The sequence below is a fragment of the Cylas formicarius genome, unplaced genomic scaffold, assembly GCF_029955315.1.
Source record: "Cylas formicarius isolate icCylForm1 unplaced genomic scaffold, icCylForm1.1 PGA_scaffold_1__22_contigs__length_36826433, whole genome shotgun sequence".
In the NCBI taxonomy this organism is placed as follows: Eukaryota; Metazoa; Arthropoda; class Insecta; order Coleoptera; family Brentidae; genus Cylas; species Cylas formicarius.
In genome coordinates, this window is record NW_026844264.1 from 8,414,980 (window position 1) to 8,434,688 (window position 19,709).

Consider the following 19,709-nt stretch of genomic DNA (forward strand, 5'->3'; position numbering starts at 1 on the left):
TGTCTGTCTCTTACAAATGCAGTTCAGTTCTGGTATAGTTTTTTAATAATTAGTTGGTCGTTTTCAGGTTTCCCTTTTTTTGTGGTCTACGCAATTAAATGCTTTTTGAAGGTCAATGAAATACATGTGAACACTTTTGGAGCAAGACAAAAGGGATAAATAGTGCTAGTGCACTAGCATTGCCTCATATTTTCCTCACACTTTCTAAATATTCAAATAATATTGAAATTTACTTGCATCAATCAATTTTTTCAGTTTTGCCTAAACTTACTTTATTTTGTACAAAAATTTTTCATTTTGGAGTATTCAGTTCACTTTGTTTAACAATAATATCGTAGTACCGTATTTCTTCTTGAAGCGCTTTAAGCAGTTCATAAATATTTGGATGCGGTTTTTAGCACGCAACACGTAGCACACCTACATGGATTCATCATGGTTAAGCTATCGGTCCACAGAATAATCGTTGAAGCTCACCAGGGCATCCACTGCGCGAGCTGTCCATTATTAGAAGCCAGGCCTCGAGAATATAGTCTTCTTCAAATGTGCAAGGGCTGCCCACATACGAACATGTCCCTTAATCTCTGTAATTTTCTACTTTTTTCCAACATTGTGAAAAGTATGTCCTATCGGGTAAAAGCAAGTCTGGAACAATCCTTGTGCTAACATCACTGCCGCCCAACTCTACGTGTATTGTGTATAATTGGTCTAACATAGAAACAGCTTTTAAAAATCCCGTCCATAAAAATTCGAGGCGTTGAGTTTAAAGTCCTACAAAAAAAATGTTCGATCATCTTGGTTATTGTCTATTAGCACAACGTGTTGCATTGGCTCCTGAATGACTATTTCTTGCCATTTTTTTGGTAAAGCTTTAACTCCCAAAGATTTTTTTCTGGATCTGTAGAACCTCTCTGTCACATTTGCAAATGTTGGTACTTCAACAATAAAGTAGAGTCCAGCGTTTTTAACTTGCATCAGCTCTTTTCGGTAGATTTCAGGAATTGGTAGCAACGTCTTTATAAGTACCTCATTAATTACCTACCCTAATAGGATTATTGGCCCTTGCACGAGACAGGAGGAGTAATTTCCATAATTTTTAATGCATCCGAAACGAGATAGGTAGTTTTTGAACGCACGCACGAAACGCGAAGCCCTAAACAAGAAAACACCGTAATCTGTAATCTCATATATTTAATCCCTATTTTTATTATCTGTATAGAAGCACATAACAAAAGTAAAACTTTTTGGGAATATGAATTATCTACAGAACAATTATTCTTGAATTTGAAAATGTTTTTTTCAACAGTTCAGCTATATATAATTTTTAAAAAATAACCAATAATTATGTAAATTTATTTAAAATGTATGAATGTCATTAAGTTATCGGTAATTTTATTTTCATTTTATTTACTACATTTGCATTAAGACATTGTAAAGAATTTGTTTACTTGACACAAATTCCGTTGTTTTCGAAACGACTCGAAATTATGTGAAGGGTTGTTTTACAGGTGGCTTGCTGGAGAGGGAGCCATCCCCGCCAGCTTTCCCGTCGTCGCTGGGATTTACGAGTTACTGCAGATCGATCTGGGGCTCCTCGATAACACCCGATGGACCCAGGTACCTGTCGACGCTAGCTCGTTCCGAAACCTCCAAGGAGAGATCGCCAGGTGAGTAATTCGGGTGTAACCTTCAATGCAAACGGCATATTTCTCAACCCATTGCTGTGGAAAGCATATTTTTACAACGTACGGGATAAAAAATACTTTTCATTCCAATTTTTGCCATAAGGACCCTACGACTAAGCATTTTTGAAAAAAAATTAAAGAAGGGAAAATTATAGACCATATACCTTAATATTTTTTTTAGACTATCAGGGAGGCAGATATATAAATTAGTTCGTCTTTTTTTATTATACAGCGAGGGTTAAGCATTTTAGTATTAAGAAATATACAAAATATGTAGACATATTGGTGGTTGGTTTTGTATCTGTAAAGAATGCAATAAAGGTTATATGTGCTTTTCGAGGGCTTTGACGGATGGTTTAACTATGGTTTTCGGGGTGTTGAAAACCATTCCATCCTTTATTACACAACAAATGTGCTTTATTTTTTTGGTGAAATCTGAATGCAAAACAATTTTGAAGGTTATTAGGGTGGTACCTGTTGTGTGTAATAATTCCTAGATATTTTCATTAAGCCTATAAAAGAATTTCGATTTACAACAATGGGATTAAACGATCACGTATTTCGTTTCTCGGTATTTGGAATCTAAGGAGTGTTGAGACTGTAAAGCTTATTTTTGTTGACTGATTTGTCTAGTATTTGTGTGATGGAAAATATTAGGGGATCCTTTTATCTAAGATAACTTATTATTAATCTTCAACTTCAAAAAGAAATAGGAAGATCTCAAAAAACTTCCAACGTTTCAGCAGGATTGCCTCAGAAAATCTAACCATCGCTTAAACCAGGTATGGCATAAGAATTAATGACTATAAAATAAAACTTAAATGTCAGGTAATTTTGAACATTTTTAAAAAATTTAATGGAAAATTGAAATACTCTGGAGAATATTATAATCAATCATCAAAAGTTAAATTTTCAAAATTCTCTTTCTATAAATTTGAGACGTGAGCGAGACAATTATTATCATCTATCACTATGCAGTTAAACATTTTGTTAATCCTATTTCTCATAGGAAATGCAATGCAATAGTAAAATTAAATTTAAGCCTACCACAATAATTGGGGTTGAAATTTTATATATAGAGTATCGAATTAAGTCTGCGCAATATAGAATATTTTTTTATTTTCATTTTTATGAAAAGCTCCGCAAATTTGTGTACAAGGTTTGTTGAAAATATAAATCTCCGAATTCCTTTATATTGACAATAATAATTCTCGTCCATTTTTTCGAAATATTCATTTAAAAAGGGTAATAAGCATGGTAAGCACATCAGAAATTTATTACAGATATGCACATCAAGCGTTAAGGAAACTTAAATATCACCGGAACCGTACAGGCTTTAATAATTAGAAATAAAATACAAATTATTTAAAATTCTTATCAATTTTTCTTAATATTATGATATATATACATCTTTCTTTATATTTTGTACAATACCTACATACAAATTTTAAAGAGTTAGAAAAACATTTTACTAGTTTTTCCGCTACATATTACCTTTGAGTAATTATATTTAAAAAGAATAATTGAAATGAATTTTTATTCCCTGATTTCAAAAATATTATCGGAACTTCTGTATAGCCATTCGTTGATATGCATTTATTTGGTGTTAATTTAAATAATTAAATAATAGTTCACTTTTAACGTCCGTTTATTACAAGTAATTAATTATAATACTGTTATATTCTAATTTGCAAATAAATGAAAATTAACGGAATCCATAATAAGGCAAACTTTATACATTTGAGAACAGGACGAAAACTTAAAATTAAAGTATAAAGTATGTTAAACAATGTAAGATATGTTGTTATAATAGACTTCCAACTCATTTTTTCGATTCTATGGTTGACAATATATAAAAAGAACTCAACTTTGTTATTTTTAAGTTTCCTTCTAACTTTTCTAAATTAGGCTGTAGATATGGAGCAAAATATAAACGGAGATATACATACATATATATATATATATATATATATATATATATATATATATATATATATATATATATATATATATATATATATATATATATATATATATATATATATATATATATATATATATATATATATATATATATATATATATATATATATATATATATATATATATATATATATATATATATATATATATATATATATATATATATATATATATATATATATATATATATATACCTGACTTTTTGATTTCATTTAACCCTTTCATCACTATTAAAGCACTATATATCGTCACTTTAATATTTGCCTATCTTACAGCAAATTCCATCTCCAAAAATGCTTATTTAACCATGATACAGCTCTGAACTACGTTTTTTAGATGAAAAAGCAAAAAAAAAAAAGAATAAACTTACTGATATCCAACAGCGGAAATTACTTTATTAAGAAAAACAGACAAAATACAAAAAAGTAGACAACAAATCAGATTGCATAAACAATTTGTTCGATACTATCTAGATACCCATATTAAAACTAAATATAATTTAATCACTATAAGTGTTGAAAGATATAACCTTTGGCATCGAGGCATTCCCTCTGTTTTGCATTTTTAATACAGTTCAATAAATTGTTCTCACAGGATTGGGCAGTCAAATTTTGTCGTAGCACTTGAAGATCGTGAAGTTTTTTTTAAATAAACGGTTCTTAAAAAATAATCAAAGTGACTGAGATCTGGGCTCCTAGCGGGCCATCTCACAAAACCATTGTTTCCTATCCATTTACTAGGAAATACATGGTTAATGAATTGAATTACTTCCCTTCCATTGTGGGAAGAAATAATTCCCAATCAAATTTAGATATCTTTCGTCAGTTGTGTTCTTGTCGTTAATGCAAGGTAGAATAATTCTGTTTCGCCACATACCGATTCATACATTGAATGAAGTTCTCCCTTGAATTTGTACCTGCTGGTTTTTCCTTAGATTTTTTTTAATAATCCGCTAGTTGAAAATCCGTTAATATTTATTATTAAGGAAATCTACATTTCCATTTATTTTTTGAACCAGTTATAAAACTCCAGGCGCCTTTCATTATCTCATGGCCAGAGTGCTTGACTACCGTGTAATTTAAACGCTGGTTTTGTTGAGTTCATGAGCAAATTGTCTAGTAGATAGAAAAATAAAAAATAAACTAATTTCATTCACGGGATCCATATTTTTTTTGTCTAAAATAGCGGAATAGCTATGATGAGACTGCCATCTTTCCGGATACAATTCCATATCTTGTTGACTTGTTACTTGAGAATTTCGATTGCAACTATTCATTTTGCAACACTTTTTGAAAATAAAACAAGTATGGCGCGCCATGTTCATACAGCCACCTTATAAAATTAAATTGGTTAATTTATGTTATGGATGGTATAGCACAAATTGTTTGTTTTATTGTCTAGTTCTTTTGTATCTTTCTTTTAATAAATACTAAAGTAATTTCCACTGTTAAATATCAATGAGTTGCAATAAAAACTTCTCGAACGTGTAATCAATTTAGTCTTTTTTTTACCTTATCACATAAAAATGAATATAATAAAATTTTCTGTACAAAACAAAAAGTGATATACTGTATTTTAAGTGCGATGAAAGGATTAAATTAAATTAAAAAAAATCAGGTCCGTATTTAAAAAAATTAAATTGATGATGGTTGCCAGGTTGGAATTGTTTCGGGAGTATGCTGAGTTTTTCATTTTTTGAGCTTCAAACTGCCCAACTTTGCCTCACTTTACCGACCCTGTATCTGTTACGGTTTTCAAAATCCCAATGATGGGTGTCGAATTTAAGCCGCCCTCTACTGCGGCTCTATCCTGCAAACTGGAAAAGAACATCAATATAATTTAAACCAAACCAAACTTTTCATCAAATTTGTTTCGAAACTCGCGAATTCTTGAAGCTCCGCACCGAAACGTTCCGTGCGCATAGTAAAACCCGGTCGGCTCCATAGTCGGGTCAGTCTTGTTTGCACAAATACCTGTCACCCCGGTCGTATTTATTTGCCGTCGCTTGGCGTGCCCCCCCATTCGGCTGATTGTCATCGTGGTCGGCGTAGGTATTAAATAAATATCGAAAAATAAACATTTAATAACATGGAAATATAAAATAAGGCCGCGAACCTTGTATGTCGCGGGGTTACGTGGTGTGTACCTACTTCGCACGAACGCCCCATAACACGTCACATTTATTGCGTGGAAAAAATACACACTCGCAGACAAACACCCGCCTATATTCAGTTTTGATTAATTGAGCTACCACGATGGGACAACGTTATTGTTTAACTCGAGGTCTTTCACCCCTCCACCATCCCTCACCATCGACGCCTTGATTACAGTTCGATGGACACAGCTATCATAAACATCTGTGATAAGCTGAGTGACGTCAAACCACATCACAGACGATTAGATTATTAAGGGATTGAAAGAGACAAAGATCTAATCCAAAATGGTCTTTATATATGGCAATATATAAAAAAATATTTGGTTGTCATTTAGTGAAGGGTGAACATTTCTGATAGGTAAGGTTGACATACCAAAATTCAAATGCTTAAAGATAAAGGGGTACAACAGCATTTCGATTGGTGCGTGATTCCAGGAAGGAAGAAGACGATAAAGAATGATAGGCAGATTTACTGCTAGATTTATAGATCAAATTAAAGACTACCAATAAGTCACTGACAAAAGTCATGAGAATAGTAGATGGTAAGCAACTAAGTGACGTCACACCATAGTAGAAACGATAAGATTATTAAGGGATTTAATAAAACTGGTCTTTATATATGGCAATATATAAAAAAATCTTTAGTTTTCATTTAGTGAAGGGAGAACAACATCTTTTCTGATAGATTAAAATTAAAATTGATGGTTATAATAACTCAACGTTGGCGTTGCCATACCAAGATTCACATACTTGGAAACGCCATGGTACAACAGCATTTCGATTGGTTTGTGATTCCAGAAAAGAAGACTACAAAAGAATGATAGGCAGATTTGCTGCCAGATTCATTCATCGAATGAATCAAGGACTTTACAAATATGTCAGTGACAGAAGTTGTGAGAAGAGTAGAGGCTTGTACCAAGATTGAGTCAAAATGTTTGAAATTGAGCTACGACTAGAGAGAAAGGTTTCAATAATTTAAAAGGTTGAAAACTCTTACTTCAACGTTGAATTATGGCATTGGCCAATTAAACGAAATTTTAGTATCCATTGTTACCAAACTTTACAGTACCCAAGGAAACCTCCTTGAAGTTTGTTATGAACTGTCAATTTATTCTTGGAAATTGAGAACTGAGCTTAAGGAGGAATTTGAGTATTTTTCTCAGATATGATATACAGGTCCATTGATGTTGTATTCGCTTTTCCGTCACTAAACAGTCAAATTGAAAACTTTTTTTTAAAACTATAGATAGCAATTTAGCTTATAAATCTATAGCAATCATATATGAAATTACATCTAGTTCTGTTCATAGCTGTAGATAAACATTGTTCAACAAAAATTATTTTTGATTCCCATTGTAAAAAAATAACGATAACTAATAAATAGGCTTTGTTGTTATTTTTGACCACCTTTTCAGTCATGTCATACGGAAGATTACCACTAGGACATATATTTCGACGTGTTCAAGACTATTTTGGTAAAATGATAAAACATCTTACGACTGATTCAGCGATTATGGAAAACGCAAATATCATTCGCAGGCAATAGGCAACTTCTTCTTCTCAAAAATATTGAGTTTGAAGATAATTTGATAAAAGAGGAACTATTACACTTAGCAAATTTAAAGAAACATCGTTATAAGAAAAATTGTATAACTGTGCTGCGGATCTATCTATAGAACTTATATGGGCACAAAAAAGAAGGCACAACACAACATTCAAAAGCTACTGTATGATTGAACCATTGAGACAGTGAAGAGAAAATGAAGGATCTTGATTATTTTATCGATCAGATTCATCGACCCGTTGATTATGTTTATGATAATTCCCATATAATGTTTAATAAATTAAATGTCTAATTTTTAATGAGCTAAAATAAAATTCTTTCCTTTTCACAAGGATCCTATTGGTACACCTTTGGCGCACCAGTTTCAGTGTTGGTAAATGGATAAAAGATAAATTAACCTAAACCCGGGCGGTACTGCCTGGAATGGATAACAAGCGGAAATCTGTGCAGGGTTGATGTCCATTCTAGAACTTAGATCATTTCGTATTAATCAATATTTTTTTGGCTTCTTGATGGTTTCCAGAAAAATGTTACATAAATGAGTTTATACCTTTCATTATTAATTATTATTAACATCTTGCTTTATTTTGTTAATTTTATCTATTTTTTTTTTTCAATAGGTGTTCTGTTAGAAGTGACCGTAGCATTAAGTACACCTTATGCTTTGTTTGTATTGCCTAAAAGAAATTTCTAGATGGCAAAGAATTATTTTTTCAGAGAAGCAATAAGGAGAGCTGGTTGGTGTGGATAAGCAACGATTCATGAAGCTCTACTCTGTAATTCTCTTCGCGTGCCTAATGAGGTTATATTACTCCACACCTTTCTGAAATAGACTCTAGACTGATAGAGTCTGTATATAAACCAGTGTTTTCGATTTATCGAATCAATCGATAGGCCAAGATTAAGTCACAAGCTTTACCAGGTCTCAAATACTCTGTATAATATAATTCGGTTAGGATGATTCACTTTAAGTATAAGATCACGAAATGGCGGTTAATACACGCTGCCACTGCGGCCGTTGTAAATCACATTTTATCGAGCCGATCCTTATAATATACGATCGTAATAATCTCTGCAATATAAAACACATCAAATTCGCCTGATCTGGCACCGAATACCGTTTTATCAATAATTTTTGTTCCAGTAAGCGGCCGACTAAACCCTTTTTATCATACCCGCGCATATATAGATAAATTTTCCGTATTGGATTTTATTGCACCAAACACCGAGATCAAGGGGGGGCTTAGTGCCAGTTTTATTTGCGCAATGCTTAAAGCCCTAACAAAAACCGCCGCAGCGTCGAAACAATGTTATCTCGACACTGATCAATCTTAACAAATCTATCGACGAGGTAATTTTGGCCGGGCTTCCTACACACGAGTATTCCACGATGGAAATTTGTTTTGCGGAAGGCGTTTTTAAAGCACAGTACAACTGTGTCGTATCGTCGATAAACTTCGATCGGTGCGGCGTTGCCGGATTCATGTTTTTGTCTTTAAATCGTTGTAGGAGTACAAGAAAAGACGTCGCGGCAGGGGGAGGGTATTCAACTAACCAAAACTGACCTAAGTAGGGTTGAGATGGCAAATCGTTTGTTAATTCTTTAATTATTATGTATTTATTAATTTAGTTAGGATTAATTAAATTGAATTTCTATGAACATTTGCCACCGCTAGTTCCCTTTGAATAGCTCGAACAGCCACTGATGTCCGGAAAGAGGTGAAATAAATCGACTGCATTTCTATATTATACAAAGTTTTGCGGGCATAGAAGGAACGTGGGTGAAACGCGAACTGACAAGAATGGTTGCTCAGGCCACGGTATGGTGGCGCTGCATTGGAATTTACTCTAGAAGCCTTCTTTGCTCTTAATTCCACGTTTTGCAGTTTTGAAATTGTATTTAGTAAAAAGGAAATACTGGAATGTTAAAGAGCCTGTAGTTGTTTTCGTACACCCTGAAACGTGATTTGCCTGTTTTATGGAGATTCATAATTTACCTTTTACCTTCAAATAATTATTTAAAAATACATTTAATATGAGCACACAATTACGATCATCGCGGTACAAGTTTTTGATTTCTCTTTTTCCTTGATCAAAAAAGATTTTCATTAAGAGAATGGGGTTCAAAAACTATTTACTATTTACAAATCTTCTGGATTCCTCCTGCGTCGGTTCTTGATGAATCGAACTTGCTGACGTTTTGCCAATCATTCTGTTGGCTTCTTCAGAGCTTATATGAAACTGGCTCACATTCTACTCTGCAAAATCAGGAAGAATTGCTTCTTTGGAACATTTTTTTCCTATAATGGGAAAATTTTGGAACAAATGTGGGGAATAGCTGTGGCTGCTGCATATATTTACAAAAGCCTTTAAAAAGAATGTGCTCGAAACCTTGAATCTAATACCAAAATTATGGAAACCCTACTTTAGTCATTTAAGCTCTATACACCCTAACATACGTTTTTCCCATTGCCATGGAAACTAATAATAATCTTCTTGTTTTTAAATATTCTTATCATCGAAAATCAGATCTAATGTTTCATTCTGTTTATAGAAAACCTACCCACGCAGAACGATAACTCAATACATTTTGCCATTTGCATTTCCTCAATGTAATTTTTAGGGGTTATTAACTTTAAGATCTAAATAATCTAAAGTAAACTGGCTCAAAAAATGTCTAAACCGCCACGTGTACGGCGATTCCAGATTTACGTTTGTTTCTTTAAGGAATACTTTCGTAATATAATATTAATATTAAAAAAAAAATAAAGTGCTACCGTTAGAGAATAAATAAAGAAGTTTTTTTTTTTAAATTAGGCTATATCTTGAACCTCTCCTGAAATTTCGCGCTATAACCTAATTTTTCTCATGTTATTTTAAGTTTAACATTTTCAATTTTCGTTAGTTCATTTCTTCATAAACGGGAAAAAGACACACTATGAGTATAATTGGTTCCATACATCGGGTTCAATATTGTAAGACAAAAATGTAATACCGAAGAATAAGTAACTAGCTTTAGGAGTAAAATAATTAATTTTAACGAAGAAATCCGCAACCGCGTTTCTCGTCGCTTTTAATCTAGCGACGCGCGTTTGCGTTCGGATAATGGATGCAATTAAATCAGATAACACGACGCACAGGGGCACCAACAAAAAATAACGGTCCAATCAAATCGTAGGCAATCCGTATCCGCTGGTGCAATAGAAAAATCGTTACGGAAAATATCGCTACGACAGCTGCGGTTTCGATAGTGTATATGCGATGTGTATTTATCTAAAGATTATCCCGGGCAGACATTTTGTTGATAGCGGTAACGATAAAAGTTGCCGATAAAGCAGGGATTTCGAGTTATCGATGCCAGAATGATGGATGGGCTAAACGGATTGTAAATCACTTTTAATCTAACACAAATTATTGTATGATTGTTGATTTTAAAAGATCAATATTACGTTCGATTGAAATGAGCAGTTTACGGCGGTCTATGGACTTACGGCATAGTTCAAGCTATATACAGGGTGGGTTATCAATAATGATATACGTTTATTCGGTAGACTATATAATTATCAAAGTTTTCCATTCAAAATATTTTAGAAAGTGACTAATGAACCTAATCAATGTTTCTTACTTTCTACTTAATTTATATAAAATACAAATTCTAATCAAGATAATATAAAATATTAAAATTTGACATTGCAAACAAACAAATCTTTTTATACATATATCTTTTTTATTCTTAATTTTTATTTTAATCTATCCATTTTGAAAATATAAATATAAATTTTGAAAAATATAAAGCCTATTTGCTTAAGAAACCCAAGTAACAAGATAATTAAGCTTTTAGCTTTTACGATATTGAAAATTGATATCTTGTAGCATTTAAGAAATACAGGGTGCATCACATTTTTGGTTACAAAGCGGCAAATTTTGAATATACCCGCCAGGTGTATACAGGGTGTATTAATCCTCCTGCCCTCGTATATAAGGAGGGAATTTTATATTTTATTGCCGTCGTGGTTGATATATCACGAAAGCAAACTGTAATATATCCGTGAACGGCGTATATTTGGTTTGTTGACAAATAGTTTCCGTTTTTATTTTTGTTATCAGTGCGATGGGTAATTTCAACGATATGATGTTTACCGATCGATCTTTACAAACGCAATGTGCCGCTAAAATAGGTCGCGATGTAACAACTAATTACTAAAATCAACAGTTTTTATTACCATTAATGATTAGAATAATATTTTCGGTCGAGTCGGGTTTTCAAGCGCATCACAGTGCCGTTCGACATTTCAAGGTTTCGGGGTTTCCCTTTCAACCACAACTTCAAAAAACAAAGAAGAAAATCTCTTCGGGATCAACAATAAAAAAAATATATTTTAGGCTCGATTTGTTAATTGTTAGTTCATATTTTATTTACCGTTTGCTTTTTTTTTGTATTTTATGTTGATAAAAAGCAGCGAGATATCGATATTTTAGCACGTTTCTCGTTTTTTTAATTAATTTTATTTTCTGAAAATTCCTACAAGTTAATGTGGTACCGGCAGTAATAAGTTTTATAACAATTTTAACCTAAGCTATTGAAACAATCGCCAAAATTTAATTACTTTAAATTTTACTAAATGTTTGTGTACATCATGCAGTATTGTTATTATCATGTCTAGTTTTCTGTAGGTCTTGGCAATTATAGATTAAACTAAACTTAGCCTAGCGACGTGCGCTGAAAGAAACATTGACAGTTATTTGAAAAACTACACTGAAGATTAACATTATTTTCTTTTATAAAAATTATGAGGATATGTCTTAATTCCAAGGTTCATTCGGGTTTTATTGATCCTTTATATAAAAAAACAAAGAATATTAATTTTTATAGCTTTTCTGAAGGAACTTTGTTCACAAGATCTTGTCTCATCATCACGTAATCACGTAATCAGGAGATGAATAAATAAGTGCTCTTGCAATACATAAATAATGTTGTGGTAAATTAATTTTATAAAAATATTTACTTTTCTTTTAGATTCTGTAATTGTCATTTCAAATAAAAACCATCTTCATTTTCAAATCTCTGATAACCTTAATGAAGATTATTTGTTTCATATATTCAGGAATGTCGTAGCCATAGACAAAGTTTATTTGTTTAACAGAAATTGCAACAAAAAATATTCTAGGGTAACCCAGAGATTCTTTTAGGGCAGGAAAAAACTTTAACTTAATATGCTTTTCTTGTGACACAATCTGCCCTCTGATATTTGATATGACAACATGTTCAACAAACGCAAATCTCTTTTTTGAATTATATCAAAATTTTTTTGAAAGATTATATAGTTTATGTAAGGAAGATAGAAGATGTTCGAACAATAATGTCCTCCATTTTCTTTTTTGACTGTGATAAGCTACAAAATGCAGACTGAATATGTACATATTCTTGTTTGTAATAATTCAAAAACTTAAGACATTTCCCCCTTATTTCAAATACTTTGCTAATGTCACTAAGCGTTTAACTTAAGTTAAGTTAAGGTCTGAAGAATTCAGAAGATTTCTAAATAATATTTCAGTAGCTTGTGAAAGTTTCTGCGCAAAAGAATATCATTTTTATCTCTATACGATAATTATTTTGAAACACCCTGTATCTCGAAAAATAAGCATTTGCAGAAGCCCGACGTCAATATACGAACTTTTTGGTTGATTTTAAAAGTACCATCGACTGTTAAAGTTCCTCTATAACAACCCGAAACACCCGGTATATTCCAACTTAAATTTGACGAGCAAATCTGAGGAAGTAAAGGGAATTGAATATAGCGGCGACGCCGACGTCGTCTGCAATGATAGTTTAAAGTGGTTGGGCCACTCGCTGATCAAACAATTACTATTAACTTAAACGGAGGTCAAACATGAGTCGGATGTGACGTCACCGCGCTAGGGGCGCCACTACGTGGAGGGTCCACACGCGCTCGGCCTCCAACCGGAAGTGGTTAATATTATCCGTTAAACAAACACTTACACTTCGATTGAACGTTTTCGTTTGATTTCGCACCATGCTTGAAGTGGAAACCTTATTAAGGCCTAAATATGCTAGTTCACCAACATACAAAGAACATTTAGGTAAAGGTTTCACAAATAAATAAAATGGTCGGTCAACTTTGAATAAACTTTGTCCGACAGAATATGTTTTATAAAGTTGAGAAATTTTCACAGTTCACAGTTCAGTCACAGTTGAAAAACCATTGTTAAGTAGCAAATTGATCATTTTTAAGTTTGTAAAAATTTGCATCGGTAATATTGACCTGCTTTTGTGTCCATATTGTAAAAATAAAATTGACAACACTAAAATTAAAATTAAACAAAAGTTTTAGACAAAAAATACTTCTTACTTATACTGATATTACTAACTTACTGGTTAAAGAGTTTCCTAAAAGATCGTGTGCAAAAAGTTATCTTAAAACAAAACGATAAGAAAGATTTTTTTAGTGATGAGATGACCTCCAGTGGCGTTCCGCAGGGGCCTCTATTGTCTATTATTTTTATCAATGTTTCAATGTTTCAATTAATTGTTTCCTGTGGATCAGATAATAATTATCTATCACTATTTGCTGATGATACAGCTGTGGTTTACTGCGGTGCCGACATGGATATCTAAGAACTCTAATGAGGCGGTGGCAGATGTTGTTGATTATTGTAACAGAAATAGTCTTATATGAAAGCATGATAAAACTGAATTGATTCATTTCTCATTAAGAGGCATAGGTAAGAGCGTCTTAGTCCTGGTCTTTCTCGGTGTCATCAGGTGGACTATATTCTCAAAAAATTATCGACACACTGTTTTCTCATTTGACAATTTAGAAGAATGGTCGATTATAGTCTTTTATTGCTATATTATTATTCGCATATTCAGTCCTGGTTAAATTATGCTATTACTCCTTGGGGTAATTGGTCCCGATCGCATGAAATATTTTTGTTCTAAAAAAGGATTATTCGTACAATGCACTTTAAACCGAAACATTAATCCTGCAGAAATATATTTATTGAAACGCAAATTTTGACATTTCCGGGTCTACATATTCGGTAACGATGGTTAAATGTAATTATAATGAATATATATGTACGCGTGCAACCAATGAACATTATAGTTTCAGACAGAATTATAACCTAGATATTCCAACACATAAATTAATTTCGGTAGCAAATAGCTCAATCGCCCTTCCTATAAAACTTTAATAATAATAGTAATAAATATAAATAATAAATATATAAAAATATTTAATAATAAAAAAACTTGAAAAATGATTTTTTCATTTAAATATAAAAAATATGTACAAGAAAGGCTTTCAGTCAAAAAATCTATAATACATGAAATTTGTCTTGAAAGTTCAGAGAAAATCAAAAATGGCTTCATATGAAAGTTGCATAATGTGTTAAATGTATAATGTAAATCTCTTATCTATATAAAAGTATATATTAAAGTATACGTGAATCCGAACAAAGTTTTTTTTTGACATTTCTTACAGGTTCTCAGACAGGGTGACATCCCATAATAAACTATATTATAGATTCTGCATTACCACTAACCTACATTGTTGATTGTTGATAACTTTATGGTATAGTCCAAATACTATGTTCATATGAGGTGAATGGCCGCAAAGAATCCAGAGCTACAGCTGCAGCAGCAACCTTCCACCGATATATGAATCAGTCAGTCTCTCAAATAGTAAATAAGCAGGTACAGAGTAGAAACCGCTACAATTTCAGTTATGCTTTGGAGAAGTCAACAGGATGATTACCGAAACGTCAGCAAATTCGCTTCTTAAACAAACGCAGCAGGAATCCAGAAAATTTGTAAATGGAAGTTCCCTTGAAAAATGAATCATAAATATATTACTACTTAATTTAGATGCCAACTTACCAATAAGTTTTTCCCAGGATAATGTTGGTTCCAGAGTGAAACCAAATTGGTTTACTGCTGTGACTGAAGTACTGGAAATGCGTCACAGTGCATTTGTTGAGTCTGTTCGTTGCTATTATATAATAAAGGTTTTTGCTATTAAATAAAAAGATTTAAGAAAAAAAATAATTTTATAAACTTAAGGGGTTCAGTTGACCAGTGTAACAATAAAACCTACATCTGTTCTCCCACCTAACCAGAAAAACAAAATGTAGATTGCTCCATGACAGTTCTGGATTTCTCCAGAGCACTTTTGAGCTCCATTTTTGATGGATGTCAAGCACTGTGGGCAGACTATGGCACGTTTTTTAGAAGATAGATATGTGTAAGCACTGGCGCTCGCCAAGGGACAGTTCTAGATTCCTTTGGTATTCCCAGTACGTTTCTAGTTTTTGTAATGTATTCCTGCGTTCATCATTTTTCCATTGAGGATACTCAAATTGAAAAAGCTGATCAAGCACCAGCCGTGATCATTTACGACTTACATAATAAATTCTATTCTAGTCTTTCTATAAAGCACGGTCTTCAATTAATTCAATATCAAAACTGCATCAGACTAGCTTCCTACCCCATGAAGGAATTCAAAAGTAGAAAAGAGTTATGTCTGATAAAATGGATCAGGATGTATCGCTACAGATGTGTTATGTAGTGTTTATCAGCATCGTTCAAAGATTTACCCTTCCGAAACACTCCACAGAAAATCTGTTTCGTATCGTTGTCTATCTATCTTAAATCAAGTTCTATTAGTAATCCAGAACTGTCAGCTTGTTTTCATCTCTATCTTTAAATGTATTTCTGTTAGTTATCGGCTGCCTTTTTCGCCTCAGTGTGTCTTTTTTACATAAAATATAAGTTGATGTAGTTCAACCTTTTCTAGGCCTGAAGATGAAAAATGAAAGATTAAATATATGAAGGTGGACGTTATGTTATTTCTAGATTGATTTGTCAATCAGTTCCGTTTCACACGTAGTAGCAGAAAGTCTACGTTAAAACCAAGGGCCGCGTCGGTCGTAGCAGGGCGTAGCCAATGAGTTGGAGCGTGTTTTCTCTCCGATCCCTCGGGGATGCAAATCCAACCCCCCCAATTATCGCGACAATGTCGCAGACTGCCGCCTCGTTTATCTCCCCGTCTGTTATTATTGCGTTCAGCTTATTAAAACACCGACGCGACGTTTCGAATGCCAAAGGCCGCGTTTCGACCCGCGTCCGATCCGATCGGTTTTAAATATTTCGACGTCGGAGATACGAACATAATGGGGATCCCCACAAATAGACGCAGCTCATACAAATGACCGCCCTCTGTCAGGGGACACTTCAATTAAAATCAGCAAATTGAACGTTATTATTCCGGGAAATAACAATTCCAACCGGACCTCTCTGTTATCGCAATGGAAATTAAACAGCGCGCGTAGTCGGGAAAACAATCGTTGAAAATCTCGAATCCCAGCGTATGGATCGTGGGCAGCTATCGTACCGTGTCCCTCATGTTCTCATCTCTATCTGTCTCTAAACAAGGTGGGTCAAAATGATTGGTCAACTCGGAAGTCACAGAATGTTTTTGTGAAAATATTGAGACTTCTACTATGCAATTTTTCATTTTCAGGTTTATTTATTTAAAAATATTTAAAAATAACCATCTTTATTATAAAGATCTCAGTTTTTTAATATATTTGGCTGTATGGTTGGTTACACCGTTCATATAAATTGTGTAAACAGAAACGGCATACCATATGGTAGTAAAAGAGGTGTTCTATGCCCTATTAGCATATTTTCTCTATACACCGGGTGGCCTATTAAGAATGGCTCTCGGTCGGTTTTCGCTAGCATGTTAGATCATTATTTGTCTATTTTTTGTGGCAATAAGAATGATATTGTTATAAATTACATTTTACTTATTAATGCCGCAAAACGCCCTCCAGCGGCGATACCCTTTTCAACAACTCTAAGTTCGACCAAATGCGCTCACCTTTTTCACTACGGATTTAAAATTCAAGAATACTATCACATCCCCTGGCGGCCGGTCTAGAAACTTAAGAATTATGTGCCGCATTTTCTCTTCGCCGCTTTAGTCATAATTTCTTTCGCCTCAAGTCCTTACGACAAGTACTTTTCGACATAGAAAATCACTTTTACTTGGTCACGCGGTACATCTGTGGCATTAAGACCTGCTTATTGTTGATAAAAATTGTAGTGTTTGAGGTATTATACATCAATCAATTAGTATTAGTAAATATTTAATTGTAATTTTATATTTTAATTGATGATAACAAAAAATGTGAAATATAAAAAATAAGACCTACTTCAGTTAAAAAGTCAAAGTATTTGTCACAATATACGATCATAACGTTTCATTTTTATTTTCATCCATAAAAGGTCTCTCAAATTGTTTAAAAACGTATTAGTGATGGAGGCACAGGCAGACAAATGAATTTTGTGAAGCAGTTAAATTAGACTTGTAAATTCTTTGCAACTGTTGAAAATTTTTAATGATATATATGGATTTTCCGTGTGTATTCTTATTACGCAATTTTTGTGATAAAAAATATATTAAAAACTTCAATTATTATTGACCATTAAACAAAACGATTATGGAGTACATCGAACAAGTTTGAGGAAATAGTGTGCAGGGCGGGAGGTCTTGCTAATATGCCCTTTTTATTTAAAAAAAGGAAATTAAAAGTGTAACCTCAAGAAGGAAATTATACGTACCACATTTTAATAATTAATGAGGTTTATAAATAAAAATGTCTTATTTTATAAAATTTAACGAAATGTATTACAAGAACTGGTCCGTCAATTAAAGAAGGAATACAAATAAGTATGGTAATATTTTTACCCAATGAAACTAACATTAATTGGATAAAGGACTGTATAGTTAGGATAAAGAACGTCCAGGACCCTTTAACCACTGAGCGTCTATTTTGAATTGTCAAGTACATTCTTCATTTCAATTCAATTCACTGCAAACCACTTAAATAATTAACATATTGTGTCAGCTCCCGTAGACCTCGCTACATATTAAAGTGCGTTTTGAGGACAAATCCTCCATGCAGACATTCCCAAAGAAGGATCTATAAGGAGGCTATTATAAATTGAAGACTTTTATAAATTGGAAACAAGGGTTCCAAGATATCTGCAGAGCTCACTATATGTTTCAATGTTATTAAAAAAAATGCTTTCTATATATTAGTTGTTATTGTACTTGAATTGATGATGGGAATACCCTTAAATTAACGAAACATATGTTAATAATAAAAAAGTAATTTGGTAGTTTCATAGAGATGGAAAGGAAGGTTCCATAGATTTCAGCTGCTTTTTTTGGTTGGTTGTCTGAGACTCTAATCACAAACTGTAATTAAGAATTAAGAGATTTGTATGAAAACAACGAATTTTTCAGTAATGACAAGGTTTAGACTTGCCGACATGATGGTACTGACTCCTTGAGCTATTGTAGTTCGATTTATTTTCCTGCACTCTTACGGTGAAATGGGAGGACCTCGTAGATGATCCAGAAGTCATGCATTTGATTTGGTTGCAAGTTAAATCATATTCGTATTCGGCTATTATGATTGAAGCCATGTAGTATCTGGCCGGTAGATTAAACTACATCATTTCCAAGGACCGAGCCAGATACCAGTTTTAAAAGTCCGCTACTGATGCTCTGTAGTACAATACTACAATGACTAGTCAGAAAAGCAGATTATTTTTGAGTGTACAAAACTATTTTACGTCACTATTTAAGAGATATATTACTTCCGAAATTAAAACTACAATATCTAATATATACATTTTTATAATTTTATATTAATATAATGATGTTGAAAAAATGGCCTCTTTGTTAATAAACAAACTTCAGTTACTGATTAATCAAAACTCTCCCCTATAAAAATATGAGAGCAGAAGGATTGGTTTAATAATGACATAAAGCAAATGAGAAATAAGTTAACAGCGATAAAAACCATCTTTTCACAGCAAATACAAAAAAATAATCGTAAAATCAAAAAAAGAAGCGTTTGATAACTATATTAGTCGGTCTAATAACCAGGGATACATGGAAAATTATAAATTATGAAATAAATTGTTATAAAAAAAGTGACCCTTCAAGCACTCTTTCACCCCATGAATTTAATGAGTTTTTTACCAATGTTAGTGCTGATATTCTGGTCTCTTGAATTGTCAACCCTGAAGTACAGAGTGAGTGCCTGAATAATATCCCAAATGTAACTTCAGCATTCTTCTTGCACTGGATGGCAAAAGACGATGTTTTAGACTGTGTAATTGCATTGAAAAAAATCTAGTTCTTATATCTATCAACCAGATTGTAACACCTCTCACATTTTTATTTAACAAATCTATTCATTGATTAAAAAAGGTAACACAAACTCT

The 19,709-nt window shown here is 32.8% G+C and overlaps 1 protein-coding gene across 1 annotated transcript in view; it reads left to right on the plus strand.

Annotated features, from left to right (window-relative positions):
* LOC132696618 (zinc finger protein 383) overlaps window positions 1–19,709 on the plus strand; it is a 102,331-nt gene that overhangs the window by 24,518 nt on the left and 58,104 nt on the right. The window contains exon 2 of the mRNA XM_060661550.1: window positions 1,506–1,664. Coding sequence (XP_060517533.1) covers window positions 1,506–1,664 — 159 coding nt within the window. The remainder of the gene's footprint in view (window positions 1–1,505; window positions 1,665–19,709) is intronic.